General features: G+C 47.9%; 10 protein-coding genes across 10 annotated transcripts; 6 read left to right on the forward strand and 4 right to left on the reverse strand.

Annotated features, from left to right (window-relative positions):
* Positions 1-1,619: 1,619 nt before the first annotated feature.
* B0J16DRAFT_327845 (uncharacterized protein) lies at positions 1,620-4,483 on the forward strand. The gene is made up of 4 exons (XM_046126155.1): positions 1,620-2,315; positions 2,370-2,868; positions 2,923-3,017; positions 3,066-4,483. Exons 1-4 carry the CDS (start codon positions 1,885-1,887, stop codon positions 4,090-4,092), a joined length of 2,052 nt encoding a protein of 683 aa, XP_045988915.1. The 5' UTR covers positions 1,620-1,884; the 3' UTR covers positions 4,093-4,483.
* On the forward strand, positions 4,338-5,761 carry B0J16DRAFT_16626 (MEMO1 family). The gene is made up of 2 exons (XM_046122314.1): positions 4,338-4,737; positions 4,796-5,761. Exons 1-2 carry the CDS (start codon positions 4,583-4,585, stop codon positions 5,613-5,615), a joined length of 975 nt encoding a protein of 324 aa, XP_045988916.1. The 5' UTR covers positions 4,338-4,582; the 3' UTR covers positions 5,616-5,761.
* A 1,806-nt stretch (positions 5,762-7,567) lies between these two features.
* Positions 7,568-9,188, forward strand: B0J16DRAFT_16637 (t-SNARE). The gene is made up of 5 exons (XM_046122319.1): positions 7,568-7,697; positions 7,853-7,857; positions 7,914-8,020; positions 8,085-8,858; positions 8,915-9,188. The coding sequence occupies exons 1-5, from the start codon at positions 7,692-7,694 to the stop codon at positions 9,160-9,162; spliced, it is 1,140 nt and encodes a 379-aa protein (XP_045988917.1). The 5' UTR covers positions 7,568-7,691; the 3' UTR covers positions 9,163-9,188.
* A 312-nt stretch (positions 9,189-9,500) lies between these two features.
* B0J16DRAFT_16663 (uncharacterized protein) lies at positions 9,501-10,781 on the reverse strand. Its single transcript, XM_046122323.1, has 2 exons — positions 9,752-10,781; positions 9,501-9,701 (listed from the first exon to the last, which is right to left on the reverse strand). The coding sequence occupies exon 1, from the start codon at positions 10,480-10,482 to the stop codon at positions 9,826-9,828; it is 657 nt and encodes a 218-aa protein (XP_045988918.1). The 5' UTR covers positions 10,483-10,781; the 3' UTR covers positions 9,501-9,701; positions 9,752-9,825.
* A 741-nt stretch (positions 10,782-11,522) lies between these two features.
* Positions 11,523-13,253, reverse strand: B0J16DRAFT_16661 (glycoside hydrolase superfamily). The gene is made up of 4 exons (XM_046122322.1): positions 12,864-13,253; positions 12,583-12,814; positions 11,946-12,517; positions 11,523-11,847 (listed from the first exon to the last, which is right to left on the reverse strand). The coding sequence occupies exons 1-4, from the start codon at positions 13,041-13,043 to the stop codon at positions 11,752-11,754; spliced, it is 1,080 nt and encodes a 359-aa protein (XP_045988919.1). The 5' UTR covers positions 13,044-13,253; the 3' UTR covers positions 11,523-11,751.
* A 2,498-nt stretch (positions 13,254-15,751) lies between these two features.
* On the forward strand, positions 15,752-17,408 carry B0J16DRAFT_16750 (S-adenosyl-L-methionine-dependent methyltransferase). Its single transcript, XM_046122343.1, has 5 exons — positions 15,752-16,220; positions 16,273-16,342; positions 16,388-16,405; positions 16,458-16,662; positions 16,708-17,408. The coding sequence occupies exons 1-5, from the start codon at positions 15,918-15,920 to the stop codon at positions 17,189-17,191; spliced, it is 1,080 nt and encodes a 359-aa protein (XP_045988920.1). The 5' UTR covers positions 15,752-15,917; the 3' UTR covers positions 17,192-17,408.
* Positions 17,409-17,430: 22 nt separating this feature from the next.
* B0J16DRAFT_327860 (uncharacterized protein) lies at positions 17,431-18,591 on the forward strand. Its single transcript, XM_046126156.1, has one exon. It carries the CDS (start codon positions 17,720-17,722, stop codon positions 18,476-18,478), a length of 759 nt encoding a protein of 252 aa, XP_045988921.1. The 5' UTR covers positions 17,431-17,719; the 3' UTR covers positions 18,479-18,591.
* B0J16DRAFT_327861 (uncharacterized protein) lies at positions 18,592-20,840 on the reverse strand. The gene is made up of 4 exons (XM_046126157.1): positions 20,587-20,840; positions 20,318-20,440; positions 19,760-20,260; positions 18,592-19,712 (listed from the first exon to the last, which is right to left on the reverse strand). The coding sequence occupies exons 2-4, from the start codon at positions 20,348-20,350 to the stop codon at positions 18,756-18,758; spliced, it is 1,491 nt and encodes a 496-aa protein (XP_045988922.1). The 5' UTR covers positions 20,351-20,440; positions 20,587-20,840; the 3' UTR covers positions 18,592-18,755.
* An 874-nt stretch (positions 20,841-21,714) lies between these two features.
* B0J16DRAFT_16793 (amidase signature domain-containing protein) lies at positions 21,715-23,756 on the forward strand. Its single transcript, XM_046122353.1, has 3 exons — positions 21,715-21,899; positions 21,987-23,370; positions 23,418-23,756. Exons 1-3 carry the CDS (start codon positions 21,757-21,759, stop codon positions 23,670-23,672), a joined length of 1,782 nt encoding a protein of 593 aa, XP_045988923.1. The 5' UTR covers positions 21,715-21,756; the 3' UTR covers positions 23,673-23,756.
* Positions 23,657-25,352, reverse strand: B0J16DRAFT_327867 (uncharacterized protein). The gene has a single exon (XM_046126158.1). The coding sequence runs from the start codon at positions 25,167-25,169 to the stop codon at positions 23,841-23,843; it is 1,329 nt and encodes a 442-aa protein (XP_045988924.1). The 5' UTR covers positions 25,170-25,352; the 3' UTR covers positions 23,657-23,840.
* Positions 25,353-26,254: the final 902 nt, after the last annotated feature.

Raw genomic sequence — 26,254 nt, forward strand, 5'->3', positions numbered from 1 at the left:
CTAGAGAAATACAGAGGGAAACCACTAAAACTCTATTTTCGGTAGTTGTTACAGTTATAGACAAGAGACTACCTCTCTTTCAGTATAGCCTCGGGATTTGACACTCTGATGTGACTGTACCATCAGAGTATCCAACTCAGCAGTCCCTACATACTATTGATATTCGTCTCTTTTCGTAAAGAAAACACGAAATCTCTGTTCCCCATCCGAGCGTCTCTTCTCGGTGAGATCCATCACTTCGTGGGTCTCTTACCCTCAAAACCGTTCATACCGTAATTTAATAAACTGGACCTCGATCGGTCCGGTCTACCGTAATGAGAAATCCTCAAGGCTGGCCTCTTTCTATCATATCTGATCGGACTTTTGCTCTCCGTAAAGACTGCCAGCCAGCCTCGATTGTTCAGCTCGTCTATCAGTCTGACACATACCAATTATTGGCGAGGGATGCGTTCCTAGTGGTTGCGTGAAAAGCCACAATATTGGCACTAAATGCATGAGGATCATTGCAGAATGCTCAGGGGACGCAACTTGCTATCGCACGTCAAGATTGGGATTTTGCTTGAGTGAAAACACTAATTGATGGCTTTTGTCAATCAATCCTTGCATGCTTTGAAGACAAGTTTTTGTTCAAATCTTTGTCAGAGCCTTGATTTGTCTGTAGAAAGCCATGTGTGTCTGTTACCTTAGCATTCTAATAAGAGCAGGTAACAATCCAGTACCCAGTGTTTTCAACAATGCTGTAGAAAGCCATATGTTGTCTCAGTCGCCTCACCTCAAGGCTGTGTACGCACTCAAAACAGACAACCTTTCTTTTGGCTACCACACTTGCATACGCCAAGGGACGGGACGTCGATTACGCCTTGCATCGTTGTCTGCAGCTCCCTTCAAGTGTTGTCTGATTCTACTTCAGCCGGGAGTTTGTCATCGGTTTGCAATTGCAACGTTTCTTTCGGAAATCAAGTTCTTGTGACCCGTACAAACCCAGTGCTTGTCATTGATTGCATACACCCAAAATCCATTCCTTGGCTTTCGGTTGTTTCCAGCATATGATACAGTCGTTTACTGTGGTAAAGATAGAGTTGCAAGTTGTTCTAGGCTGCTGTTGTCTAAGACACAAACATTCCAATTAGCCAAACCGTATGATTGATAGAAAGACTAAACATGCATGGCATCAGGATCATGATTGTCTTAAACATAATCACTTGATAGGAAGAAGAATGATGTAGGGTAAATGCCAAGTTTTGTTTAATAGCCCAACCAGCGGTTGATAGTTGGTGGAGCGAGTCAGTAATCTTTAGCGCCCTCAACGGCCCGTACCCGCACCCGTGCCGCCCGTGCCTGCATTTCCACTCGGCATCTCAGCTACAAGCGCGCTTTGTGAAAGCCATTAGACATCAAACTTCTTCTTCATATGAGAGCACTTGGATAGGTGATGGTAACCAAGACGGCAGATTCTGCAATATCTAAGTATTGGATGCTTTTATCGGAAAATTGCTTCTGCCACGATGGACATGATATGATCCCACGCATTGAAACACAGCATCTGCTGCGGTTTACCGCCCCCTGGTTACTTTGCCGCCCATCTTCATGCAATCTCCACCGTCTAGGCGCCATGGCATCCCAGATAGCGACACCGATGGTCTCATTTAGTTGGGTTGGTTGGTTAGTTTGAGGATCTGCTAGTTCTGTAACGTCTGTTGCCTGTCTCGCTGAGCACAGGATCCATCAGCTGTTGGTCGTGATGAGGCAGTGCTTTCTCTGTTAGAGGTACTTAACCTCCTATCCTCTCTTGCATGTATTTGTCTCTCATTTGACTGTATACCTGTATTATTGTTGTTTTGAGTCTCTTTGTTGGATTCACTGCTTCTTATAATATTTGACGAAATGGAGACAGCCGCAAGCATCATCGCTTTCATCCAAGTCGCACAGGAAATCGGCAAATGCGCCTGGAAGACCAAGAAATTATGGGATCAAGCGCAGGACCTACCGGAGGAAATGCAGTCTCTCATGCTACACCTACACAATTACAAGTCCATCTTCGAAGTCATGGACCGGCAGTTCCCCAACCAGGAATCTTTCTGTTCTTTACCAGCTTTCTCCCTAGTTCAGGATAACTTGAAAGCCTCAATGTCGCAACTTCGGCTCATTATCAGCAATACAGATCACTTAATCGCCAAGACAGATGCAAAGAAAGGACTAAAGCGAAAGCTGGTTGCTTTCAAGATGGTTATTGGCAAGGAGAACTCAGAGCGACTTACCAAGGCACTGCAGGAGTCTATAGCTTTGCTTAACTTGTCGTTGCAGGCTTGGAACATGTGAGTTTTCCACAATACTAAACTCTGAAGCATGAGCTAATCCTTAAACCACAGGGCGATTACTATAATGACACCGGAGTTGATTGCATCTCAGCTCACTCAGACGCTCAAGACTCAATTCGAGAACGTCCAATGGCCGAAAAAACCTGCGATCAAGGACGAGAAAGAGAGTGAACAATGTTATGAGGTTGAGAAGGTCGAGAACGTCAACCAGAACCGTCTGTCAGCGATATCGCGTTATGCTGCGAAGCTCAACAAGATATATACTCCTTCAAAACTAGGACGTTTTGCAATAGCTTATACTACAGCTTCTGGTGCATGGCAAGCCTATGTCCAGTGGCCAAGCTGGCTTTCATCATCAGTATACGAACTACAATCATCACCGACAGGGTGTGGCTGGATGTACTCATATCGTGTATACAACATTGTTTCTTCTGACTCCGATATCGTCAAACGAATCACGAAGGGAGACAAAGCTGGGGTCATAGATCTTTTCAACAAGCGACAAGCATCGCCATTCGACAAGGACGAGAACGGACACTCGCTCCTTTATGTAAGGACTCCCTGTATAGCCTGCTTCACTTAACAGCCTCTAATCTATCTACAGTATGCTGCACACTTCAAAAAGTTTGACTTGTGTCAACTATTACTTAGCTTGGGGCTTCGTGAAGCCTTGCTGGAGAAGGCCGACGTAGCGAGAGAGTGAGTAAACGCACCGACAGCTGAGGGACGACTCTAACATCTTTCTAGGAGCCCATTGGCGGCAACAGTGTTCAAGCCCGATAGAAATACCCCAGAGGCTGACTGGATGAAAATTGCTGGCTTATTTCATTCATACATGGATGAACCAGATACTAGCATGGTTCTCCGTCTATTTGATTACCAGAGAGGGTGCGACTATCAGGATGAATACATTCGCATCTTTCGAAAACGCTTTTTACCTAATTTCTTCACCGGACCGCTCATACATCGACTCGAGGCCTTTAGACTTGGTTCTTTTCATTGCCAGTCATCATACACACTCCTTGAGCTTCTCGCACAAGACAAAATGATAACCAGCTTCGACGTGAACGAATCGACCCGCAATGGCTTCTCGCTCATGCATTCAGCAGCCATAGCATTCAGTATCCGCTTTGCGGATGAAACTATGCCCTTTGAGAGAGGATGGGCAATGTGGAAACTGTCGCCCTTTAACGATGAATGGAGCGACTTGGTAGAACAGGTAGCATCAGTTGCTACGCTGGAGGAACTCAGCGCCGTCGAAACAGTACAGCCTTGGGATATATACCACGTTCCGACATGGAAAGGCACACCGCTGCTGTCAGTAATCGGAGGTGCTCTATGTTACTTATCTCCTGATATTGAGTTCTTCCACTGGGACACAGTCCTGCAAAAATGCATACAAGAATGGGTTTCGATATTGCAGCAGAGCGGAGTAGACCTGGTCATATATGGCGAGCAAGAAGCCACGAAGATCAGCCAAGATTTACGTTCAGCTTTTGATTCGAGTGCAATCGAAGCGTCAAGAAACGTGATACGGGATTCTATGCCAACACAGAGCGTGGAAGTGGCATTTCGACGATCAGAGCGTCATGATAGAAAGAGGTGGAATCATAACAACTGGGTTCCGATTCGACTATTGGATCTGGAATTTGGACCCAATCCTAGAGACTGGAGGATAGTATGGGCACCGGAGTTTGAGTGGATGGCAAACGAGTTTTGGCAGTTGATAGAGAAAGAGAGTATCATAATGCCGGGGACATGGGTTGATGGATGAAGAGATGTACTGTATGTCGTCAAGCGACGGCAACAAACATCATGTAATTGGAGTTTCTGGGCATGACTTGCATGATAGCGAATAATTACTATTAACAGTATCTTTCGGGTTTATTTAGAGAGATTGGGCGCTTGGAGTGCAGCAAACACATCGATCAATTCCTTAAACAGCATCTTCATCGGTTAAGCCAACCGTGGCCCGAGCCGCCGAACCATCCATGGGACGCAGTTTTGGAGATGAAGCTCCGCGTCTTCTCATCCAACCATTTTTAGCGAATGTGGTTGTCATGCCACATCAGACTCCCTTCTTGTACGTCTGTGTAAACGCGCTGAGTTACATGAAGTACCCCGCCGAGAGAGGCGGGGCAGGAGGCATGGCTATGACATAGACCTGTACTAACCTTAACTTACTTCCTTATCTGTCATGTCATCTGCCTAAACAATCATTTCCAGAACCTCTTTCTTCCTCCAATAACTCATCTGGTTTCAATATGGCGACCACTCGACCAGCAGCAAAGGCCGGAACATGGTACAAGCAAAAGGGGGACGCGTTATTCGATGAGCTTAAGAAGTACCTAGCCGCAGTTCCCGAGAGCTTGGATGGAGCTTCTGTGCCCATTTCCGGAGCTCGTGTTATCATCGCCCCGTGAGTTCACCTGCAAAACATCATTAAGGAGCTTTTAACCGACAACTCTGTGCTACAGCCATGCGGGATACAAATTCTCTGGTCCGTGTGCAGCCTGGGCTTACAAGACGCTCGACCTGAGCCGTGCCAAGCGTGTCTTCGTCCTGGGCCCTTCTCATACTTACTACCTTGAAGGATGCGCATCTACCACTTTTGAGAAATACGCAACTCCCTTTGGTGACCTTGAGATTGATGTGGACCTGGCCGAGGAGCTTGAGAGTGCAATCGAAATGGAGCAGATGCCCCGACGGGGAGAGGTCAACGAACACTCTCTAGAAATGCATATGCCATACCTCTACCTCCGCTGCGAGGAGACATTTCAGACGCCAGACAAGTTTCCCAAGATTGTACCCGTGCTTGTAGGAAGCAACAACGCGAAAGAGGAGAAGGTTATAGGCAAAGCTCTATTGCCCTATGTCAAGGACCCCGAGAACGCCTTTATCATCAGCTCCGACTTTTGCCATTGGGGTGACAACTTCAGCTACCAGCCCTACTCGCTTAACAAAAGCCCTTCTGATCTCAAACAGTTGAAGAAGGACAGCCCAAGGCCCAACGGCCCACCAATTCATGAGACAATTCGAGCTATTGATGAAGCTGCCATGGACGCCGTCAAGAGTGGCAGCCATGATGCATTCATCAGCAGTCTCAAACAGACCCGGAATACGGTGTGCGGACGACATCCCATTGGAGTCATGATGGCGGCTCTGGAGTTATGGCGAAAGGATTCCCAGGATAAGGATAAGGGGTTCCTGAATATCATTAAGTATGACCGCAGTAACTTGGTGGAGGACCCAGATGACATGAGCGTGAGTTACGTGTCCGCGTATGCTGTGCTTTAAGTTTGAAGCATGGTTGGGTTGGTGTTTAGCAGGAGTATAATTGTTGTTTTTGGAACTTTGGGAGACTAGAGAGATTGTCGGAGCTGAACGTTTGGAGTTTGATTGGAGCTGAAAGAGCCTCGAGTTATGGAGATGGAATAGTAGTTGTGGATGGACAAGTCGCACACAGCTGTACCGTTTATCCGCTCCTGTTCGAATTGGTAGACAATACGAGAAATCTAGATTATTAGCTGTCAAACTAGTATTTTCGGAATCAACCTAAGTAGACTGTAGAGTCCATTGGGATCGGAGTTAGTGGAGCGTCAGCTTGTGATGCGTTGTAAGTTTCTGCGGCTGAGATGTAAGACGGCTGAACGGCTTCAGTGAGGAGGATGCGTCCCGTCTTTGTGTATTATGTACGAACGGATATCCGTACTGTATGTAAGACGAACGGTGGAGCATAGCCAAGATCCCAGAAGACGGAAGATTATGAGAGGCACTGACCATGAACGATGGTGGTGCTTAGACCGTTTGGGCCAGTACAGTAGAAAATGGCATAGACAAACATTCACATGATCGTCGATATCTAAAAGTGAACAAATTGGATTCTCAGTTGGTTTCCGAAAATACCACAAATAGCTTCTTTCATGCTCTTGGCAATGTCGCTACGAGCCACTTCAAGCCCCACGCGGCGAAGCTTAACTTGATTGTTCGAGGCCCCCCTGGTCAATTGAAATGGGTGGACGCCATTTTCTGAGCTGAGGCTCAGTCAGCCTAAGAGATCCTTTAGACTCAATTCAATTGAGACGGAAACGACTCGATTCGATTTGAGTGAATCAGAGTTTAAACTCTTGGCGATAATGACGGATAGCGCCGAAGATGCTGATCATAGGATATAAAACACCAGACTTGTTACAGATTTCGCTGTTCACACTTTTGAGGATCCAAGGATAATTAGAAAACAGCCGCTTAGATGTGAAACAGTGGAGAGGGAGTCGCCAATGAAGAGACACAGGTTGAGGTTGATTGTTATTTAGGGAGCGACCCCTTGTTCAGGAGACACAACAAAATAAGTCGAGCATAATGAGTGTCACTATACCGCTGCACATGTAGGGATAGAATATGTCTGCATGTCACACTCTATACCACATTCATGTTAACCTCATTTATAGCCCCGGTCACTACTGCAGGTCTCTTTTTGGTGAAATCCAATTGAATGTCTCGTGTCGCATGATGGACCAGACTCTTCTCTTCAAGTGTTTCTGGCTGTTGCATCTCTGGTTTTGTCCACATCGCCTATGTTTTAGTAAGAGGCCACAATGACGAACAAGAAAATCTCTTACGTAGTTAAAGCCTCGACTGGAATCGGATTTACATCCTTGGTAACCGTCGATTGGACCCTGCATAGGGGGTATCCTACGGAGTAAGCAAGGTGCGGGTTGCTAAGAGTAATCTTCTAGCCCGCTAATGGCAGTGAGCGGCGTCCCACAGGCCACAAGCGCCCTTAACGACCTGACTTTAGCTAAGGTACAGCCTGCCCGGGCTTACCCTTACCCCCCCAGATAGAAATGGACCCGCTAATTACTCAGTGGCTAAGTGCTATGCTATGCTCCCCCAGGCAGGGCTGCTTGCTCACTGCCACTGCCACTTCTGCTGCTACCTTGAATGCACAATCTCGCACTCGCGCTCGCTCTCTCTCCATTCCTGCTGGGCTCTTCCTTGCAAACTCTCCATCACGTCTCATTTCCAAGATCCTTTATTATTTTTTCTTCCTCTTTAAACCTTTTCCTCTCTCATACTTTCACTTTTTTACCTCTCTCATTTGCCGTCTTTTTCCTTTTGCACTAGAAAGAGGAACTACCGGACCTGTGTTTCTCCTTGATTGTTCTTACTCTCCCTACTACTCCTTTCTCCTTGCTGCGCGACGAGAACCACTCACTTTAATATCGTAACACGGACACGATACGGAACAATTTCAAGAGAAAAGATACGACAGCATTCAATTGCTCGGAACTGACGACCCTCGATTAAAACGGGGTGGATTTCTTACAAAGAATCACATTATACAGACTTTAGAGCTACAGCTCTGTCGCTACAATGAGTGTTAGTTTGCGCCTCCTTTCCAGTCCTCGTATTCTGTTTTGATGCAAACTCGATCTCTGGACGTATCATAATGAGCGCGAAAGATCTTGTTCCTGCATCGCAACACCCGCGATGTCTTATCTGTTAATTTCGTACCATTTACTAACATTTTATAGTACGGGTATGTTCCAGCTTCAATCGCGCAGCTTTCGACAAAACCACTAACTTGTATCGCAGATACGGTGCCCAAAATCCCTACGACTCCCCTGACCAGGGCTACGGTGGTAACAACGGTTATGGCAATGGAGGTGGTTACAACAGCCCGCCCGCTCAGGGCTATGGTGGTGAGACTTCCCGACTTCGTTTATCTGCCTCCTTCACCACATACTGACATGATTTGAGGGATAGGTAGCGTCGAAATGGAGCCCCTTGCTCACAACGGCAGCTCTTTCGGCCAAGGCAACCCCAACGCTATTCTTAACGAGTGCCGTGATATCGACCGCGGAATCGACACCGTCGAGCAGAACCTCGAGCAGCTTCGTATGATCCAGCAGCGAACCCTCGACGATGCCGACAGCTCAGGATCCAGCGCCGCCAACCGTCAGCTCGACTCTCTTTCCGCTGACACCATGTCGCTCTACCGTGAGCTCACTGAGCGAGTCCGCACCATCAAGTCTAGCCCCGAGGCCAGCTCTGCCAAGAACAACCCTCATGTCACCCGTATTGATCGCCGTCTCAAGGCCGCTATTACCCAGTACCAGCAGGTCGAGTCGCAATTCCGAAAGCGAACCCAGGACCAGATGGCTCGTCAGTACCGTATTGTTCGCCCCGATGCTTCTGAGCAGGAGATCCAGGCTGCTGTTGAGGACACAACCGGTGGCCAGGTTTTTAGCCAGGCTATGATGCAAAGTGACCGCCAGGGTCGCGCCCGCGCTGCCCTGAGCGCCGTCCAGGACCGTCACCAGGCTCTTCAGAAGATTGAGCAGCAGATGGTCGAGCTCGCACAGCTTTTCCAGGACATGGACACTCTCGTTGTTCAGCAGGAGGCCGCTGTTACTCAGATTGAGCAGAAGGGTGAGGAGGTTGTCGAGAACCTGGATAAGGGTAACCAGGAGATTGGTGTAGCTGTCAACACTGCCCGCAAGACACGCAAGAAGAAGTGGATTTGCCTGGGTATCTGTGGTATGTATTCCTGGCTTGAATATGTCATTCAACAATTTGCTAACTTTGAAACTCAGTGGCCATCATTGTCGTTATCGTCATTATCGTCCTCATCTACATCTTTGTTATCAAGCAGAACAACAACGGCAACAACAACAACAACAACAACAACACCAAACGAGCCATTGAGACCGCCTCCGACGCTATCATGCACACAGCTGTCATGCCTTCTCTATCTCGCCGCGTTGCTTCTGACAGCGAAGCAGCCTCGCTCATCAAGAGCGTTGCAGGAAGAATTCACATGCCTCAGCTACCGCGAAACTAATTGGTGGGCGGTGAATAGTGAAGGTTTACGGCATTCAAATCTTGTACTCGGGTCACATATATAACCGACGACGAGATTCGAATTGGAGGGAATTAAAAAGCAGTATCAGGCTGTGTTTGTTTTGTCTTTTTGCGTATTCCCATTGGATTATAACTGCTGCTATAGCCCGATAGCGCCTGTCTGTTTTCTTTTTGTTGATACAACCGGGCTTGAATCTGCCGCTGTCCGGGCTTGGTTTTTCTTTTACTACTTGCATTTGCTAGGGGCGTTTATAGTATGAGCTTTTAATCACATTTCTTATTCTTACCTACTTGTGCGCTCTTGACAATACGTATCTTTATGTTAAAGAGTTGAGTGTAATAATTCATGCAATAATGCCACAATCAGAAGGTCTAGCAAGACCCGCAAGCCTATCAAACAAATTCCATACGCCAAGCTGTAACCCTGAATACCCAAGAGGTGTCTGGTCCACCTGAAACTGATAATCCACAATGCATACTGAGCGTGATATCGGTGCTTCAGTTTTATCGAATTCCCATCTGATGATATGTTAGTATCAGTAACGAATAATTTCGGGCGAATAACTTACCAGGCTGTGCTGATGGTACGTCTCATCCAAGTCTGGCGACAAATGTCAAAGGCGGTTCAAAGTCTCCAGTATCATCAATCGTCCTCCACCTTCGCTTTTCCCTTCCCTTTATCTTCTTCAGAGTCAATCACCGCTTCATCCGGCGCAACTCCATCATCTACCATCGGCTGAGTCTCCTCCTGTTGTCCCATCACCGCACGTCTCCTCTCTCCTTCATCAACAACCTTCTTCAGCACCCCCATCCGTCTTTTGAAATCCTCCGCCAGCACATCAACATCCTCACCTCCTATAGCACCACTTCCAGATCCAGGTAACGAATCAGGTCTCGCCTCAACGGGTTCGCGCTCAACGCCTTCAACGCGCAGCATCGCGCCGGTCTCATCGCCTTCGCTTTGTTGCACTGCGACATTGGATTCCGTAACCGCGAAATCGGGAGTTAAACTGGACGCCCAGGATACAGCCCAGCGACTAGCTGAACCTTCGGGGGCGGGCGCGAGGTCGACTACAAGCGCGCGATGCGATGGATCTTGCTCGGGAGTGGAAAGAATAGAGTGGTCGTCGTCTGAGAAGAGGTAGTGAATGCGCGGATGAACAGTAGTATTCGTAGTCGAATTTGTCAAAAGCGTAAACAACGGTTCGAAAGACGGCATATCAGGTTCAACCTTTTCGACAGAAGGTGAAGGTCCGACGTCGGACTCCGGGGGAGACGGATCTCTATCGGTGGTTGACATTTTGGCAAGATGAGCTTCTAAGATGGAAAGGATAAAAAGACCGAGCTAGAAGCATCTTTACTCGTAGTTCGATCTTGCTAACTGAGTTGTTGAGCTGTGAAGTTGTAGGACAAGTCCATGGGATGACGGGAGGAGCTCGGCTTATCTTATCGGCACGTGGATACTACAGCGTGTAAGTCCTAGCACGAGACGGGAAATTCAGTCATCTTACGAGGTTTTAATCATTGTCGCCTAAAAATGCAATTCCTAAACAAGATGAAAGATGAAACTCGCGTATCGTCGAATATTCAAGTTCTCGTAAATAGAGTCTGACCGTTCCTGGAGCGTATTTGTTTGTGGCTCAACGTTGTAAAGGTTAACTTGAGCTGCATGAGAGTATCGTGACTTGGCATGTGACTGGACCAGCCACTTGGAAATGTCTACAGCAGAGGCTACTAACGCGAGAAGCACATACTTGACTCAGATCTTTATGCAGGTCAGAATGGATTATCCAATTATTCTAGATGAGGCTTTATGTCTGGGGCGTTATCTCATTCTATGACATAGTAGCTCATATCCACATGACATGGATGAGCTGGACTTGGATATTCTGATATGTAATGACTTGTACAGAAATATTTTATTATCAGCTTGACCCTGAAATTCGGATAAAGATTCCGTTTTTCGATACACCGCGGTTTAAGTTGTCTGCATCTTCATGCACTCTGACGTCTATCGTCACCCATGACTTGTCGCTTGTTGCCCAATATGGTTCTGGCTCCCTGCAGCCTGACTTGTTCAACACCCTTCAACAAAATCTATATCTCATTTGACTCAACAGTCACATAATCACCTTTGTTCTTCCCACGGATAACAAGACTAATCTGGTATACCGACGAGTTGTGCGCCACAAAGAGAGGGTCACTGTGCATTAACGATCTAGACGAGCTAATGGTTAAAAAATTGAGTTGATTGAGTTGGGCAGAGTCAGAGTTGGGCATCCAGAGCCTTCATCCAATCCAGCTGTCCAAGCTAACGCCGGCCCCGTCTATTGTGTCTATGTGTATTCCCGTGATGGCTATATCCTTGCCTCTATTTTTGGGTCTTCCCAGAAGACCTTCCTTTTTCCGTACCATAACCTTCATTCCCGTAATATCGTAACAAAGGAGATTTATACAAAAACAGTAACACCGCGCCAGAAGATACCCGCTCTCAAGGTTTTGAAACGCCGTGTCGCTAACTTCCAGCATGCAAAAAGCAGTTTGTAATCAAACAAGAAGCGGTAAGACTTCAAGATGAAGACGAGTGTAGGGCACGGAAACCAGCCGCAACCAAACTTCTCGACTTGTCCTTAGAATCTGCGGGACCGTTCCAGTAAAAGAGACCCTAAAGCCGCTGTTAGCGATCCATTATAAATGTCAGACGGTATAATGTAGGTCTTGTGCTATGACACAGCCTTCATCATCCACAATTCGGTTACTTACCCCTAGTCCCTTTTGCTTGCAGAAACCCGCCTTCATCTTGACGGTGTCGGGGTTGTCGTACGTCACAAAGCCACCATCTGCTCCCGTGCAGTGTGCTGCCACATGGCGTTTGTCGACGACCTCCTTGCAGCCCTTGCGTGGGAGCTGGTTGTACTCAAATGTGCCATCCTCAGCACCTCCAATGCCCTTGTACTTGTGTCCTGCTCCTGAACAGTGAAGGAAGCTTCGTCCGAATGTCGGAATACCAAGAAGGATCTTCTTTGGTGGGAATCCCTTAGACATAAGATAAGAAACTCCTGAAGAGGCTGAGGTCTCTTCCTTGTCCATTGCGTAAAGCTGTGCGTGGTGTCCAGCCTTGGGGGTCCACGAGCCGAAGAAGTCGTAAGCCATCAGGTTGATGAAATCCAGGTATTCGGCAATCTCCATTAAATCAAGAAACTGCAAGACAGCCTTGGCTGCAGGAAGTGCAGCGGTGAGGACATAGTGCTCCTCGGGAAGATGAATTCGGACGGCTGCCAGCAGCGCCAAAAAGTCATAGCCTTGTTGCGCATCACAAGGATACTCCCATGCAACTATTCAGAAAGTCAGTTTCCTGTGTAGTTTTGGATAGACTGAGACAATGTTTCAGATAACTTACTGTCAATTCCATCCAGGCCAGAGGCTTCGACTAGGCCCTTGGCTGACCGAGCAAAGTTGTCTCGGAGAAGAGTGTTCGAAGCCACGATGGGAAAGATCTCTGAAGAGTTTCCACCGCCAATTGACAAAACAACTCGAAGATGAGGATGCTTTTGCTTGAGGTGCATCAAAGATCCCAAGCCACCTTGAACACCATCAACAGGCGCACCAGCATCCGCCCACTCATCGCTCAACTAAACGAGTCAGTAACCTCCACTGCCGAGAGTTGAGAGAAAAACTTACGAAAACACCACCATCTGCTGAAACACTGGCGTAGGCATAATAGACATGGTTGATGCAACTGTAGTTGAGCATTCCTGGCGTATCTCCCTGGTATATCCGGTAGTTGGGGAAGTATACAGCGTTTGTGAACATGACATCGGATAAGTTCGAGGCCATCTTTGACTTCCTTGAGGAGCTCATGATGAGTGATGTGAAATATTAAGAGAAGACGAAAAGAATTCTAACGCAGGCGTCGAAGGAGTATATGAGAAAAGAATATTGACCGAATATATGACTTCAATGTGTGTGTCCTGCAAGAACCTGCATAAACCCGTGGTCAAGATCTTCGAGGTGGTCTTAAACTGGTGTGTCGGTCAACAACGTTAGGCACCAAAGACTTGCTGATGAGACTCATGATTGCGAACGAGAAGGATCCGGACTATATAACTCTCAACACCACACCAATGCAGCCAGCTAATAGAGCGAGGGTCATCTAGTTGATGCCAGGTGAGCAGGGACTAGCCTCCAAATTACGGAGGGTCCTGGATTCGGTCGGTATTACCATGATACATGACATAATTGCGGGGAGGTATGAGAAGAAACACAAACGCGCTTGCGTTTGTTAGAGCTGAGAAGCAGAGGCTTCTTGGGAGACCGTGAAATGCACTTGTCCTGTCGGATCGCGTCGCTACTTAGTATTAGCCTGCCTTTTTTGATGCTTGGACCACGCCTATTCGGGCCTTGTTGAGAAGGTCAAATATGTAGCTCATGAAATGACGGTTGGTGTCCTTGGCGGTCCAGCCCTGAAATGGAGTCGGAGATCCGGGGCGAGAACGCTATTTCCTCTTCAGAATAGAGTCCGTGTAAGAGGACCCTGAGTTGTTGGGAGATGGTTCTTAGTAGGATGAACTGACCGTTGCTACTAAGGCAAAGCGGTGATGTTGAAGCATTGACGGGGCGGCCTTCCCGAATCATCCAACAACCTTGCTATGATGTGCAAAGATGAAACACTTCAACATACAGGCCTGCAAATGAGGTGCATTTTCAATACCTAAAAACAGTAAAGAACGTTGTCACGTTCCGAGTATGAACCATGAGCCTCGGCGAAAACCGACGCGGCATATGTCTTCGGCCCATCGCATGCCAAATTCTGTTTTCGCTGGCATTGTTCACCAGTATTGTATGAACAGGGCTCGGATTCAATTCGGCACCTCAGAATCAGGGCGAGTCATCCGCATAAGAAGCTGTATGGTTCAAGGGATGAAACAGTCTCAGCCAGATGGGACAAGCTTAGCAGCATTGTTCTTGATGTCACAACGTCTGAATTTAGTATCAGGATGATCCAGGTACAGTTCAGAGTACAGTACAGTACAGCACGGCATCCCCATCTTTGGACGAGGGTAGTACCAGAAACGCCGAGTCAGAGCACAACTTCTCGATAAGCAGTCAAACAACCGTGCGGCTCCATGGATTCGTCCTGCCATCAAACTTCTGGAAGGTTTGGAACGCGCTACGGCGAATGGTGAGATTAGTTCCATAATTAAACACCGCCAGGGATGATGAAATTTGGGCGCAATCTTCAGTGGACCATGTGCTATGTTTGATGTTCGGCATGAGCCAGGACCATGGAAACAAATAGCCACTCATTTGTTTCCCGGGGCTCGTGTCTGGAACTTTTCTATACGATTTACTGTATAGAGCTGGACTTGAAATCGGAGGCTCATGGTAAGAACCAGTTCTTTGCTGCAAGCCAATGACTGATCCTCTGGAGGCAGGGACTAGTAAGTCGCTCCACCGTAACGGGTGAAAGTTGGGCTGTTTTCAGTCAGACTCATACTGAACATTTGAATATAGCGACAGGTTGAACTCGGCAACATGTCAGAGCTCAAATACATGGTTGTAGCTGATTGCTTGTCCTAGTTCCCGGCATAGATCCCGTCAAACTTTCATACTCCTTCGCCTCAGCTTCGCCTCAGATAAATATGTACCTGCAATGGCCAGGTTTGTCAACATTGTGTGCAAAGTATTGCGACATCATGCAAATATGCAATATCTTGAAACCGTGGTCAGATAACTTTGCGCAAAGCCACAGAGCTACAGCAAGACATAAATCTGATTGTGTGAGTCGGAAATAAAGCCAAGAACCGGAAGAGGGTTTATTTATCCCCGCTTAGCTGCATCGACGTATCTCGCATACCTTCTGGGTGGTATGTTGAATGATTACCCGAAAGGCAATACCCGGTAACCGTGTAGTTAGTAGTGACGCGGAGGCGGAAATGTTTGTTGGTTCTGCGTGTGAGACGTAGTGGTCAGCAAGTTGGCGGCAGACGGCTGGAAATCCTGCAGTGCTCCTTGTTGCATAGGCAAGGCGACCTCGATCAGAAGGAAGCGGAAAGAGATGTACCACCACGCAGAATCCTTGTTGAGCCAGCCTGTACTAGGTTTGACATCTGTCAAACAATCGTGTTCATGTTTACTTCCTGGTGAAGCTGAAATGGCAGGGCGACAACCAACAGTTTCCACCAACACCTTCCAAGCTTGGCTGGTGGCATACCTGCCGTGTTCAAAGTAAATTCACGTCTGTCTCAGCTTCGACTCTATTGAGGGGGGTTTTTGGCCTTGCTCGGCAGGGCTAGGCGGATCAGATCCACGGGAAGCAAACAAACATCCAATACACAGTACCCCCCAACTCAGACTGGACCAACAGTCGAATCGCAGACTGCCTTTATGCGCCATCCGCATGTCTTATCACCAACAACTCGCACAAGTATGTAGGCAGCTGAAAGACATACCGCAATATGAGTGAATCTCACCAATACCAAGAGGTCAAAGCCTTTGTCAGAGGAGGGGATTTTCATCGTGGTAGCAAACGTGCAGTATCCTCATGACCTCTTGCATTATGTCCTCGGGTAAGAAATGTCCATCCCTTGTGTACTTTATCGGTTTCACAAGGACGATCACTGTGGCGCACCATAGCCAAGCATCCCAACACAATGATAAAGCGTATTGAATCCGCCTTCTGCGTACCTTGAGCAATTCTGTTCTCGACTTGTAACCCGCTGAACAACGAGCAAGATGCAAGACAGTGATAGTCACTCCTTCTCTCTGATCTCTGAGCCAGGGATCGAGACGATATACACACCGACGGAGCAAGATACCGACGAGTATGACTTTGTCTTTGAAGACGGCAGATCTGTGTGCTTACAACAAGACGATGATTCGAGTTGTTGCACTTCGTTGGCGCCCAGCATGTTGGATTATGAACACTCCCATGGGAGACGTTACCACGCTTATCTGAGTGGGAGATATCCATTGCCGAATGACAAAGGCGAGCAGTATCGCGAGCTAAACGACCATCTTTTGATGCAACAACTTTTCGTGCGTTCGAGTTGTGAACGAAGTGCGACTTGTACTAAGTGCTCATATGTAGGATGGCGAACTCTTCTTGTCCGATATTGGTGATAAACCGAAAAGGATAATCGACATCGGCACAGGAACTGGTAAGTGCACTGAGTATTGGCGAATGCTGTGCTAACAACTTGTAGGAATATGGGCAGTGGACGGTAAATATTTGACTGTGAACAATTTGGGAGTTCTTTGCTAACGACTCCCCAGTGGCCGACTTATACCCAGACGCGGAGGTAATTGGCACTGACCTATCGCCAACTCAACCTAAATCGATGCCACCAAATGCAAGCATGTTTGTTGAAGACTGCGAGGACCCGTACTGGGCAAATGGCGACAACTTCGATCTGGTCCACTTCAGGGGAATGGCTGGATTTCTTCTTGATCTGGATTCGATGGTAGCTAATGCTCATGAGTAAGTGACCATCTTCAAGGGAGGGAATTACTCTAACAAGTGAAGACACATGAGAGACGGTGGTTGGATCGAGTTCCAAGACTTCGATTACACAATTCGTTGTGACGACGGCACCATGAAGAAGGACGACCCGTTGAGAGTATTTTTCGAAACCTGCGCCCGAGGAATGCGAAAGTACGGCTGTACCAACTATGGCAAGGTTAACGTTCGAAATGCTCTCATATCTGCCGGCTTCACCAAAGTTCATGTGGTAAATAAGAAAGTGCCCATCTCCCATTGGGCCAAGGATGAAGGATTAAAGGACATTGGTACACTGATGGCAGCCAATCTCGTCGATCTTATCGGAGCCATGGCTGTCAAGCCGTTGATTGCTTTGGGTATACCGACCGACGAAAGAAAAGAGATGGTTGCTCAGGCTTGCCAGAGTCTCAAGAACGGGAAGGCTCATCGATACATCAACTGCCGCTTCGTATTTGCTAAGAAGATTGGAAGCGAAGGTTGTGATGCGGAGTCTGATGCGGAGTCTTGAATATGGAGTCTTCGGCCTGAAGTGTGTAAGGAGATTAAATTGCTTTTCATGGCGGAAGGCACAGAGTGAAAGAGGCGCATACGATAATGACAAGAGCATCTGACCTATCGTAGGGTAGGAGCTCGCTTTCGCAGGAAGGAACTAGAGCGGCAAATTGGGCGACGCTTTCTTATATCCATACAAATTCAGAAATGATAACGAATATCATAAATACGTATTTATAAACAAATAATACGAAGCTCTTATATAATCATGAAACCAAGCTCATGTGGAGTGACGTTGGTGGTTTGATGGTGATCCTAGTCGCTGACAAACCTTAGCTGCGCTGCACTAAGATGTCGCCTGCAGCTTGAATTTGTTAGCTCACCTAGCTTTGACCTTGATCTTAACTTCAACATAACAACTACACCACGCGCCAAGCAGCATCAACCGCAACTCCACGACATATTATCGACATCGCACCAGTCACCTTAAAACGCCTGCATATTTTCATCTTTGACAACAGGCGTCGGCCTGCGCCAGCTCATCATGCCTGCCGCCGTCGAATCTCCCGCCTCTACCATCCTCAATCACTCCGCGACGCCCTACAACTTCCGCTTCTCACCCTTCCTCCGACAAACATACCAGGTCGGCCTTTCTCCTGATCGCCCAGTATGCAAAGCTTTCCAGTCCGGCCACTGTCCAAACGGCACGCGATGTCCTGAACGACACGTCTCCGACTCCAAAACGTCGCAACCGACCGGCGGTCTCAATTCACTGGTCTGCAAGCATTGGCTGCGTGGATTGTGCAAGAAGGGCGAGCACTGCGAATTTCTCCACGAGTACAACCTACGAAAGATGCCCGAATGTAATTTCTTCATGCGAAACGGGTATTGCTCGAATGGTGATGAATGTCTTTACCTCCACATCGATCCTCAAAGTCGATTGCCGCCTTGTCCTCACTACGATATGGGATTTTGTCCGCTTGGACCCAACTGTTCGAAAAAGCACGTGCGTAGGAAACTCTGTGTCTTTTATCTGGCTGGTTTCTGCCCTGATGGACCGGACTGCAAAGAGGGCGCACATCCCAAGTGGTCAAAGGATCTGGAGAAGCCAACCCTCAAGTCGGAAGAAAAGAAGGAAGAGGAGATGCGAATGGACTTTGGGCAGGATGATATGGACAGATCGCGCGACCAGCCAAGAGACAGAGATCGGGATGATGGAGGGAGACATCGGGGAGGCCATGGTGGACACGGAGGCAGAGGAAAATGGAGAGGAAGAGGCCGATATCGTGCAAGAGGTCATTAAGTCATCTTGTACGTGTGTTGTAGGTTTATTTGGACGATGATACCCACATAGCTTTTTGGGCATCCCAGGCGCATTCATCAAACGTCAAAAGCAGGACTCTATAATCAAAACAATTGGATCTGTATTTTTCCAAACAGCCATAACATAAATCATCAAGAGTTGGAGTCGTGACGGCGTCTATATGTAACAATATCGAACCTTTTTACGTATCCCATCATAAATGCGTATCATGCGGACCCAATGTACATAGCACGGTCAGCATGAATTCTGGGGTCATCTAGGGTTGTTCAGGTGCCTTTTGACCCCAAACAGCCCCGGTGTCTGCGTGCCAAACGTTGTCGTCTGAAACAGCGATAAACTCGCTTGATGCACCATCATCACCCTTCTCACTCTCATCATCCTCGTCCTCGCTGCTTTCTGAGCCCTCGAAAGCGTTTGTCTTCCATGTGGAGAGCTCGTCAACTCGACGGATGCCCATCATCCAGGAAACAAGACCTCGAGGAGCCCATCGGCCGACGAAGCCATACACACTGGCTCCAAGACCGACGCGGACAGTGTCAGCAGTGATATCACCATCGATAACATCAAAGACAGAGTTGTGCAGACGGCGAAGCGAGCTTCCCTTGAGTCCGCGGATACGGCCTCCAGAAATAGCAGAGCTGGTCTGAGCAACAAAGTTTCGAGCATAGACATGTCGAGCACCCTCAGGCCAGACGAGGGGCGATTCAGGGTTTCCTGCGGGCATGACAAGACCTTGGTTAGGTCCGCCTCGGGTAGGGACGAAGCTAGAGAAGTCGAAGGTGCCAAGTTGCATGTGGGTCACTGGGATGTCGAGGGGTCTAAGCTCGGCGGTGAGGACTTCGGTAAAAGCGGACAAGGCCGAACACACGGTCGCCTCAGGTGCGTGGAACGGCGGGTTGATTGACGAGATGATGGAAGGGGTAAAGACCAGGACCTTGGGGGGAATCCATTTTTCTCCAATGGGGTTCAAGCGGGATGTGAGTAGTGGGAGGAACGCTTGGATGGTGAGGATCGGCTGGAGAAGGTGGGTGTTGAAGAGGTCGGCAAAGTTTGAAGGAGGGATTGTCGCGATGGGAGATGTTTGGTAGTGGAGGCTTGGGATCAGGATAACGGATTTGAGAGTGAGCTGATTAGGCTTCATTCCAGGTCCTGGAGCTTGAGGTGATTGAAGATAATGAGCAAAGTGCTCAATGGCAGAGCCAGCATGGGGAGGCTGGGAAAGTCAGTATAATTCAGCTATGGCCTTTGAGACAAACTTACGTCAGTGGTATCAATGCTCAGAGGTCGGATATCAGGTCGCTTCATAGCCTGAACCATACCCTCGTCTTCAGCAGCATTGCAGACGATGAAGACGATAAATCCTCGTCTCTCCATATCCAGAGACAAGGATCTCGTCAACGGAAGGGTGGGAGAACCGGCGATAACGACGACATCAGTACGACCGCCATTTCTCGCTCTTCTCGCACGTCTTGTCTTTCGCATAGAACGGCCCTCATAGTATCCCTTGTAAACGACAGTACCGCAGGTAAGGATGATAGCGCCGGTCAAAATTTTGTGCTCCGCAATCCAGGTCTGCAGTCTCTCAAAGCGAGACAGAGACACTATAGCCACCACTTCCTGCACAGGAGGCTTGGGCCTCACAGACTCTGGGACCCATTCCGACGTGGAGAGGGTTTCTCTGACGACTACAGCGGCGCGGTCGACATTCTTATCGATGAACTCGGAGGCAATGTCGGTATACCGGCGAGCCTGGGTCGAGAGCTATAGGATATAATAGTAAGCGCAGTGCCCTAGGGAAGATAGAGCTGTGGTACATACCTGATCCAATAGCTGCTGAGGATCTATCGACATGATGGTGGTTTGGTGAGAGAGAAAAGATTGCTACTCGAGGCTCTGCTCATATGACGGCGACCTTCATGCGGTGGAGAACTCCAAAAGCTTCTGATACCCAACCTCGTTAATGTGAATGTGAATCTTTGGTGCACGGACCATCCGATCTCCGCGCCGGAACTCGGGTCTTAGTACTCCGATGGTCTACCCGAGGTCGGGTATCTAGATGAGCAGACGAGCAAGGAAGTATTACTTACAGTTGCAGGCTCCAGGGGTTTGGATTTAGAAGTGAACAATTGATCTATTAATTTATCTTGTTGAAATTGAAGAGTTGATTATCTGGAATTTAATAAGGTTCATTGGTCTAAGCATTTAGTGAAGCACGGCTGTTAAAGGATTGGGATTTATACTGCATATCAGACAACCTAGGTACTGCCTCGACCTGTATAAAGTCCTATTATAGAAAACAGAATGCAGCTTATGCTCGAGCCAAGATGAGATCTTCGATCAAGTTTTGCGGTGAAAGTGGATAATACTAAGCAGAAACTCCATTCGTTGGATCATAAGTGACTCCATTGTCTTGTTGTCCAGTATGAGTTGTTGATTCCTCCAAGTACAATCGTGCCAGAATGTTACCCTCTTTAAAAACGTGGTCCAATATAAGCCCTTCATATATTGGTGGATATAATCGACAGCTCATCATTAGCTTTACATAGACGTGTGTGAAAAAGTTGGTCCGTACCAACAGCCGCACATAAAATAAACACAACTCAGCAGTGATGCATTGACAATTAGTTCTTCTTTCTCAACATAAATCTCAGTTGGTAAACTATCCTTGCTTGGGCATCAATCACGAGCTTCATATCCGGATGCAAAGAGGTGCAGTAGTTGGCTCCACAATGGAAGTCTCGGAAGTATATTTCCTATCAACTCATGCAATACGGATTAAACCTACCGGCTTGATAATAGTGGAGTTGATCGAGCCAGAAGATTAAGCTTCTATGGCGTGCTCCAAAGTGCTGCGCCGTTCTCAATTTCAGCTTGTCAGTACAGTTAGCTACCTTTGGAGGTAGCAGGAACTGAGGAGCCAAGATCAGGATCCAGATAATGCTAGCCTAAGACCTAGACTACCTAGGTAAGCTAGCATAAACAACCTAAAGATTTCGTTCCTTATGCTCATAGTATCAAGTCCTCTGCTATGTCTAGTAAGACTGGAGTGACATCTCATATCTTGCCCTTTGTGTTTCTATCTTGATGGATGGCTATCATTGTCCACTAATTCCCCAGACTGGAAAACGGCGGGAGCGGAGCATGCGGGGTCTAACCGGCTATCAAGAGACCCACTTCCCGGAGTCTCATCCAACTGTACTACCATTATCGTGAGAGACATATTGTAAACATCTTCCATAATTCTTTATTAAGTAACGATGCTGTATGCTGAAGATCCTATTACCGAGCCCTCTACTCCTCCGGAACCTTCTCAGATCGGCCCCAACTCGTACAAGGTAAAACCCATGCCGAACAAATCGACCATGGTGCTCTGGGACGATCGACCGCACCTTGGAGCTTGGCAAGTCTCTATTAACTGAATCATCTAAATGAAGATTATGTCTCAGTTATTCGAAGCCCAGTGACACATCTTACTAACATAGAGAAGCAATTTCAAGCAAAAACAACGTGCAGCCCGTATTCGACAACTTGAATCCTACCATGCCCCCTTCAGCGATCTAGACAGAGGGATCATCAACAAGCCTATTGAAGAACTTGTCCAAGAGGCCCAGAATGATCCAAACAAAGCCAAAGAGAATCTTGATGCTTATGGAAAAGTGGCCTTACTTGCGCATGAAAAGACCAACTGTCTGACAGAAATCATGATCTTTTCTGCTAAACTGTGGCTTGCAGCTGGATCAATCAACTTGAAGGGACCCCTAGCGGGAATTCCTGTGAGCTTGAAAGATACTGTTGAAGTGGAAGGGTATGATAGTACTGTTGGTATGAGTACACATATTGCCAAGCCACTCAGACAGGATGGAAATATGGTTAGGATCTTGAAAGACGCCGGCGCTGTGCCGTATGTCAAAACGAACGTCCCTATCACGCTCCTAAGCTTTGAGTCATCAAACGATGTTTGGGGAGAGACGTCCAACCCGTATAATAAGGAATATACCGCTGGCGGTTCAACAGGTGGTGAAGGCGCATTATTGGCACTAGGTGGTCGAATCGGCATCGGAAGTGATGTCGCCGGTAGTGTCCGATGCCCAGCTCACTTTTCCGGTTGCTACGCCCTCAAGTGTTCAACAGGTAGATGGCTCAAAACCGGCGTTGTAACGAGCATGCCAGGCCAAGACGGTGTTCCAGCGGTTTACAGCCCCATGGCACGTACACTCAACGACTTGACCTACTTCACTCGATCGATTATTCAGATGAAGCCCTGGACCTATGACTATTCTTGCCACCCATTGCCCTGGAGGTCCGATATAGAACAAGGGTACGCAGAGAAGAAGAGTCTGCGAGTGGGTATTCTTCGAACAGATGGTGTCGTCGATCCAAGCCCTGCTTGCCAAAGAGCCTTGGAGATGACTGAAACTGCGCTTAGAGAAGCAGGACACGAAATCGTTGAGATTGATCCTCCTTCTCCCTACGAAGCCCTACGCCTAGCTTCCATCCTCCTATGCAGCGATGGTCTCCAAACTGTCAAGTCCTTCTTCAGGACGGGCGAGTCGAACGACCGAGGTGCTGCCCAAATGACCTTTTATTTCAATCTTCCTCGACCAATTAAGTACTTACACTACCTCTGGGTGAAGTACGTCCGCAGGGATGATATCTGGGCTGGACTCTTGCGCAACTGGCATCCTCAATCTGGGCACGAGATTTGGCAGCTCAATGCCAAACGGGAGCTGTACAAAAGACGCTGGTATGATTGGTGGTCCAATGCAGGAATTGATTGCATTATTGCGCCTCCAAATGCTACTCCAGCCGTTCCTCACAAGGGCATGCATGATGCCTGCAGCAGCTGCGGCTATACATTCATGTTTAACTTGGTATATCTCAACGTTCCGTCGCTCATAAGAGAAGCTAACATCTGCAGCTTGATTATACCGCCGGCGTTCTACCAGTCACTCATGTTGATAAGAGTCAAGACCAATTACCAAAAGACTTCAATTTCAAGAGCCTCAATGGCGTGGCGCAGGGTGCGTATAAACTATACGACGCCACCGCCATGCATGGGTTACCGGTGGGTGTTCAAGTAATCGGACGTCGATTAGAAGAAGAGAAAGTGTTGGCAATCATGAAGAGAGTTGAGGACGCTTTAGGCGATGAAAAATTCCTTTGCTCGAACTAGAATAGAACTGAATGTTGATGTACAATACGCCCCTTGGATTTCACCCTTATCTCTAAATTGTTGCCCTAAATAACACGCCAGTTCAAAATAACGTGGTATCATGTAATATCAAGAACTCTGAACTCAATCACCATTTTGGTCCCATCTCTTAATTTTCTTTCTGTTAACCTAGTATCCTCCCGCTTTAACAAAATCAATTTTACCATACTTGTCCTGTACGGGTCTTTCGCCGGCAAAGCAAGTGTAGTGTTGGTTGGCTCCGTGTTCAAGATCGAAGCCCTTGGGCCCCCAAGCCTTCTCCATCTCTTCGCGGAATTTAGACTTTGGCTTTCCAGCTTGGATGCGCTTCTTCTCGAAGAAGACATAGGCCGCGTAGAAAGTGATGTTGGTATTACCATCACGAGCTCCGCTGCGGCCCATGAAGTATCGCAGGTTGGCCTGTGATACACTCTTTCCTTCCGGAAGGTTCTTGTTAAGGGCACGAATGAAAGCTGCTTGAGTCATGCCGTCCTTAGCCAACAAGGGACGAATCTTCTTGCGAATATCGTTGCAAGTGTCGTAAACGGGAACTGTGCCCTGAGCCTCACCGGGTAGGGGATCAACGTTGCTTACATCAAGGATCTCATCGGTAGCCTTGGAAGCAGCAGCAGTCTTTGGCTTCTTGGGTTTGTTAGCCTTGAGAGGCAGGCCCTGAAGTTCACGCTTCTTGAAGAAGTGGTGAGCTTTGGCGAATGTGTCAGTCCCGTCACCATCCCAGGTACCAGTACGGTTCATGAAGCTGTTATAAGCCTTGCCGCTGACACCAATAGTCTTCTGGAACTCGCCGACTTTCTGGGCACCTGAATCGATCCAGTTACGGATCTTGCGACGAATGGTGTTGCAAGTGTCCGAGTCTAGACGCTCAAGACGTTCATCATCACTGTCGATTTCTGGTGCGTCCTCTGGGAAGAGATCCTCTTGAGTATTGTCAGCAACATCAGACTTGCGCTTCCTGGAGTTGGTGGATGGCGCAGGTGGTGCTGGAGCAGGGGCCTGAACGGGAGTGGGAGCGGCCTGGGCTGGAGACGACATTTGATTTCCTCCAGTGGGCATTGCCCTTGGCGTAGCAGAGGTAGCCATTGGAAGAGGAGGAGGAGGTCCGCCTGATACTTGGTATCTGGGCGAATGTGGTACAAAAGGTGGCGCTGGGTTGTAATACGCGGGTGGTAGAGCCGGAGCAGCAACAGGAGGAAGAGGAGCATGAGGATGACCGTTCCCAGGAACAGGAGGTGCTACCATGTTGTTATAAACGGGTGGCGGAATAGAGTTCCCATAGCTGGCAGTGGGAGCATAGCTAGGGGTTGCTGAAGCTTGAGCTTGAACGGGAGGATGAGGCAGATTGAGAGCCGGCATACTCGGCAGGCCTTGAGGTGGAATATTAGGACGCGGTTGGAAGTTCATATTGGACTGATTCATTTGAAGCATTGCCTGTCTAGGCGACCAAGACCAGCCTGACATTTCTGCAGGAAATAAAGTAATCGCAGCAGAGCTCGAAGGTTCGACGGATGTTAGTCAATGTTAAGGTAGGAGTGACGACTGCCGAACTATGACGTTTGTCTTGGTCCACGCTCGCTACCTTTTTTTATTTTTACGCGTCGTCTGGGCTTGAGCTTGAGCTTGGGTAAGTCAGAGGCGGGCGTGTTAGTTTTGAGCGGGGGAGTACCAGCGTTTTCAGGTACCGACACTGTTTTTTAGCGTCTGTCTTGCGACGGAAGCCCCACAATGTCTTTCAGCCATTACCTTATTCCCGGGCCGGGAGTGTGCAGCAGGTGGCATGGGAGGTACCTGCCTCCGATCGTGGAGTGTCTCACATCGGACATGCATTAGCGTCAGGAACACCGACAACATAATACTCCGCTTTCTTTTGCTTTCCTGCTCACATCTGCATTACCTCTTCCCTTAGTACCTTTATCGTATTTCCTCAAAGAAGTGCTTCCGGAACCACATCCTTCCTCTCGTACCCTACCTCTCAAACATCATAACACAGGTACCTGTTTCATGAGAAGGTTGAGTTCCAGGGCGTCACGAAGCACGCCCACGTACTAAACACAAAGCGGCACGAAATTTAAGTAAAGTTATTCTGGGGACGCTCAACCTAAGAGGCGTAGTAATTTAGATAATCGTATCTATCCAACTTAGACAAACATTTAGGCTACTTTATTTTGTATGGAGTGGAGGCTTAGATTATATATTCGCGATCGTATGCCCTTGAACGTGACTCAACATTGTCCTGCTTGAGCCATTACGGCTACTTCTCTGACTTGTTCGATGGATTTGTATCCGACAAGGATTAGGCCTTTGACAAGAGGCAAAGCTTCCGTCCGAAGTTTTCCAGAGCCATTTAATCTCGGACTTTGCAGTTGCGCTTGGAGAGATGGTGTTCGAGATATACCTCGTTTCCGGTCCTGCTTGCGACAATTTTGACTTGTCCCTGAGCACCGATGTGGATATGCCATGAACATATGAGCAATAGGGGTCACCAGTGCCAGCATGAGAGGGAACTATATAGCTTTAGACCAAAGTTCGCAAATAAATCATAAAGT

The sequence above is a fragment of the Fusarium flagelliforme genome (genome assembly GCF_020744385.1).
Source record: "Fusarium flagelliforme strain FIESC 12 MPI-CAGE-AA-0113 chromosome Unknown B0J16scaffold_1, whole genome shotgun sequence".
Lineage (NCBI taxonomy): Eukaryota > Fungi > Ascomycota > Sordariomycetes > Hypocreales > Nectriaceae > Fusarium > Fusarium flagelliforme.

What these genes read in the sequence shown, in the direction of transcription:
- B0J16DRAFT_16750 (XM_046122343.1), top strand. Translation starts at nt 15,918, where the DNA reads ATGCAAGACAGTGATAGTCACTCCTTCTCTCTGATCTCTGAGCCAGGG. An exon ending in TTTTGATGCAACAACTTTTC is followed by an intron (nt 16,221 to 16,272) that starts GTGCGTTCGAGT and finishes GCTCATATGTAG; the next exon opens with GATGGCGAACTCTTCTTGTC. An exon ending in ATGGTAGCTAATGCTCATGA is followed by an intron (nt 16,663 to 16,707) that starts GTAAGTGACCAT and finishes TAACAAGTGAAG; the next exon opens with ACACATGAGAGACGGTGGTT.
- B0J16DRAFT_16661 (XM_046122322.1), bottom strand. Translation starts at nt 13,043, where the DNA reads ATGAGCTCCTCAAGGAAGTCAAAGATGGCCTCGAACTTATCCGATGTC. An exon ending in TGGCCTGGATGGAATTGACA is followed by an intron (nt 12,518 to 12,582) that starts GTAAGTTATCTG and finishes CTTTCTGAATAG; the next exon opens with TTGCATGGGAGTATCCTTGT. An exon ending in GCAAGCAAAAGGGACTAGGG is followed by an intron (nt 11,848 to 11,945) that starts GTAAGTAACCGA and finishes CAGCGGCTTTAG; the next exon opens with GGTCTCTTTTACTGGAACGG.
- B0J16DRAFT_327860 (XM_046126156.1), top strand. Translation starts at nt 17,720, where the DNA reads ATGCCTGCCGCCGTCGAATCTCCCGCCTCTACCATCCTCAATCACTCC.
- B0J16DRAFT_327845 (XM_046126155.1), top strand. Translation starts at nt 1,885, where the DNA reads ATGGAGACAGCCGCAAGCATCATCGCTTTCATCCAAGTCGCACAGGAA. An exon ending in TCGTTGCAGGCTTGGAACAT is followed by an intron (nt 2,316 to 2,369) that starts GTGAGTTTTCCA and finishes CTTAAACCACAG; the next exon opens with GGCGATTACTATAATGACAC. An exon ending in AAGGCCGACGTAGCGAGAGA is followed by an intron (nt 3,018 to 3,065) that starts GTGAGTAAACGC and finishes ACATCTTTCTAG; the next exon opens with GAGCCCATTGGCGGCAACAG.
- B0J16DRAFT_16626 (XM_046122314.1), top strand. Translation starts at nt 4,583, where the DNA reads ATGGCGACCACTCGACCAGCAGCAAAGGCCGGAACATGGTACAAGCAA. An exon ending in GCTCGTGTTATCATCGCCCC is followed by an intron (nt 4,738 to 4,795) that starts GTGAGTTCACCT and finishes TCTGTGCTACAG; the next exon opens with CCATGCGGGATACAAATTCT.
- B0J16DRAFT_16793 (XM_046122353.1), top strand. Translation starts at nt 21,757, where the DNA reads ATGCTGTATGCTGAAGATCCTATTACCGAGCCCTCTACTCCTCCGGAA. An exon ending in CGACCGCACCTTGGAGCTTG is followed by an intron (nt 21,900 to 21,986) that starts GCAAGTCTCTAT and finishes AACATAGAGAAG; the next exon opens with CAATTTCAAGCAAAAACAAC. An exon ending in ATACATTCATGTTTAACTTG is followed by an intron (nt 23,371 to 23,417) that starts GTATATCTCAAC and finishes TAACATCTGCAG; the next exon opens with CTTGATTATACCGCCGGCGT.
- B0J16DRAFT_327861 (XM_046126157.1), bottom strand. Translation starts at nt 20,350, where the DNA reads ATGTCGATAGATCCTCAGCAGCTATTGGATCAG. An exon ending in CTCAGCAGCTATTGGATCAG is followed by an intron (nt 20,261 to 20,317) that starts GTATGTACCACA and finishes TATATCCTATAG; the next exon opens with CTCTCGACCCAGGCTCGCCG. An exon ending in TGAGCATTGATACCACTGAC is followed by an intron (nt 19,713 to 19,759) that starts GTAAGTTTGTCT and finishes TGACTTTCCCAG; the next exon opens with CCTCCCCATGCTGGCTCTGC.
- B0J16DRAFT_16637 (XM_046122319.1), top strand. An exon ending in GCCCGCTCAGGGCTATGGTG is followed by an intron (nt 8,021 to 8,084) that starts GTGAGACTTCCC and finishes TTTGAGGGATAG; the next exon opens with GTAGCGTCGAAATGGAGCCC. An exon ending in GATTTGCCTGGGTATCTGTG is followed by an intron (nt 8,859 to 8,914) that starts GTATGTATTCCT and finishes TTTGAAACTCAG; the next exon opens with TGGCCATCATTGTCGTTATC.
- B0J16DRAFT_16663 (XM_046122323.1), bottom strand. Translation starts at nt 10,482, where the DNA reads ATGTCAACCACCGATAGAGATCCGTCTCCCCCGGAGTCCGACGTCGGA.
- B0J16DRAFT_327867 (XM_046126158.1), bottom strand. Translation starts at nt 25,169, where the DNA reads ATGTCAGGCTGGTCTTGGTCGCCTAGACAGGCAATGCTTCAAATGAAT.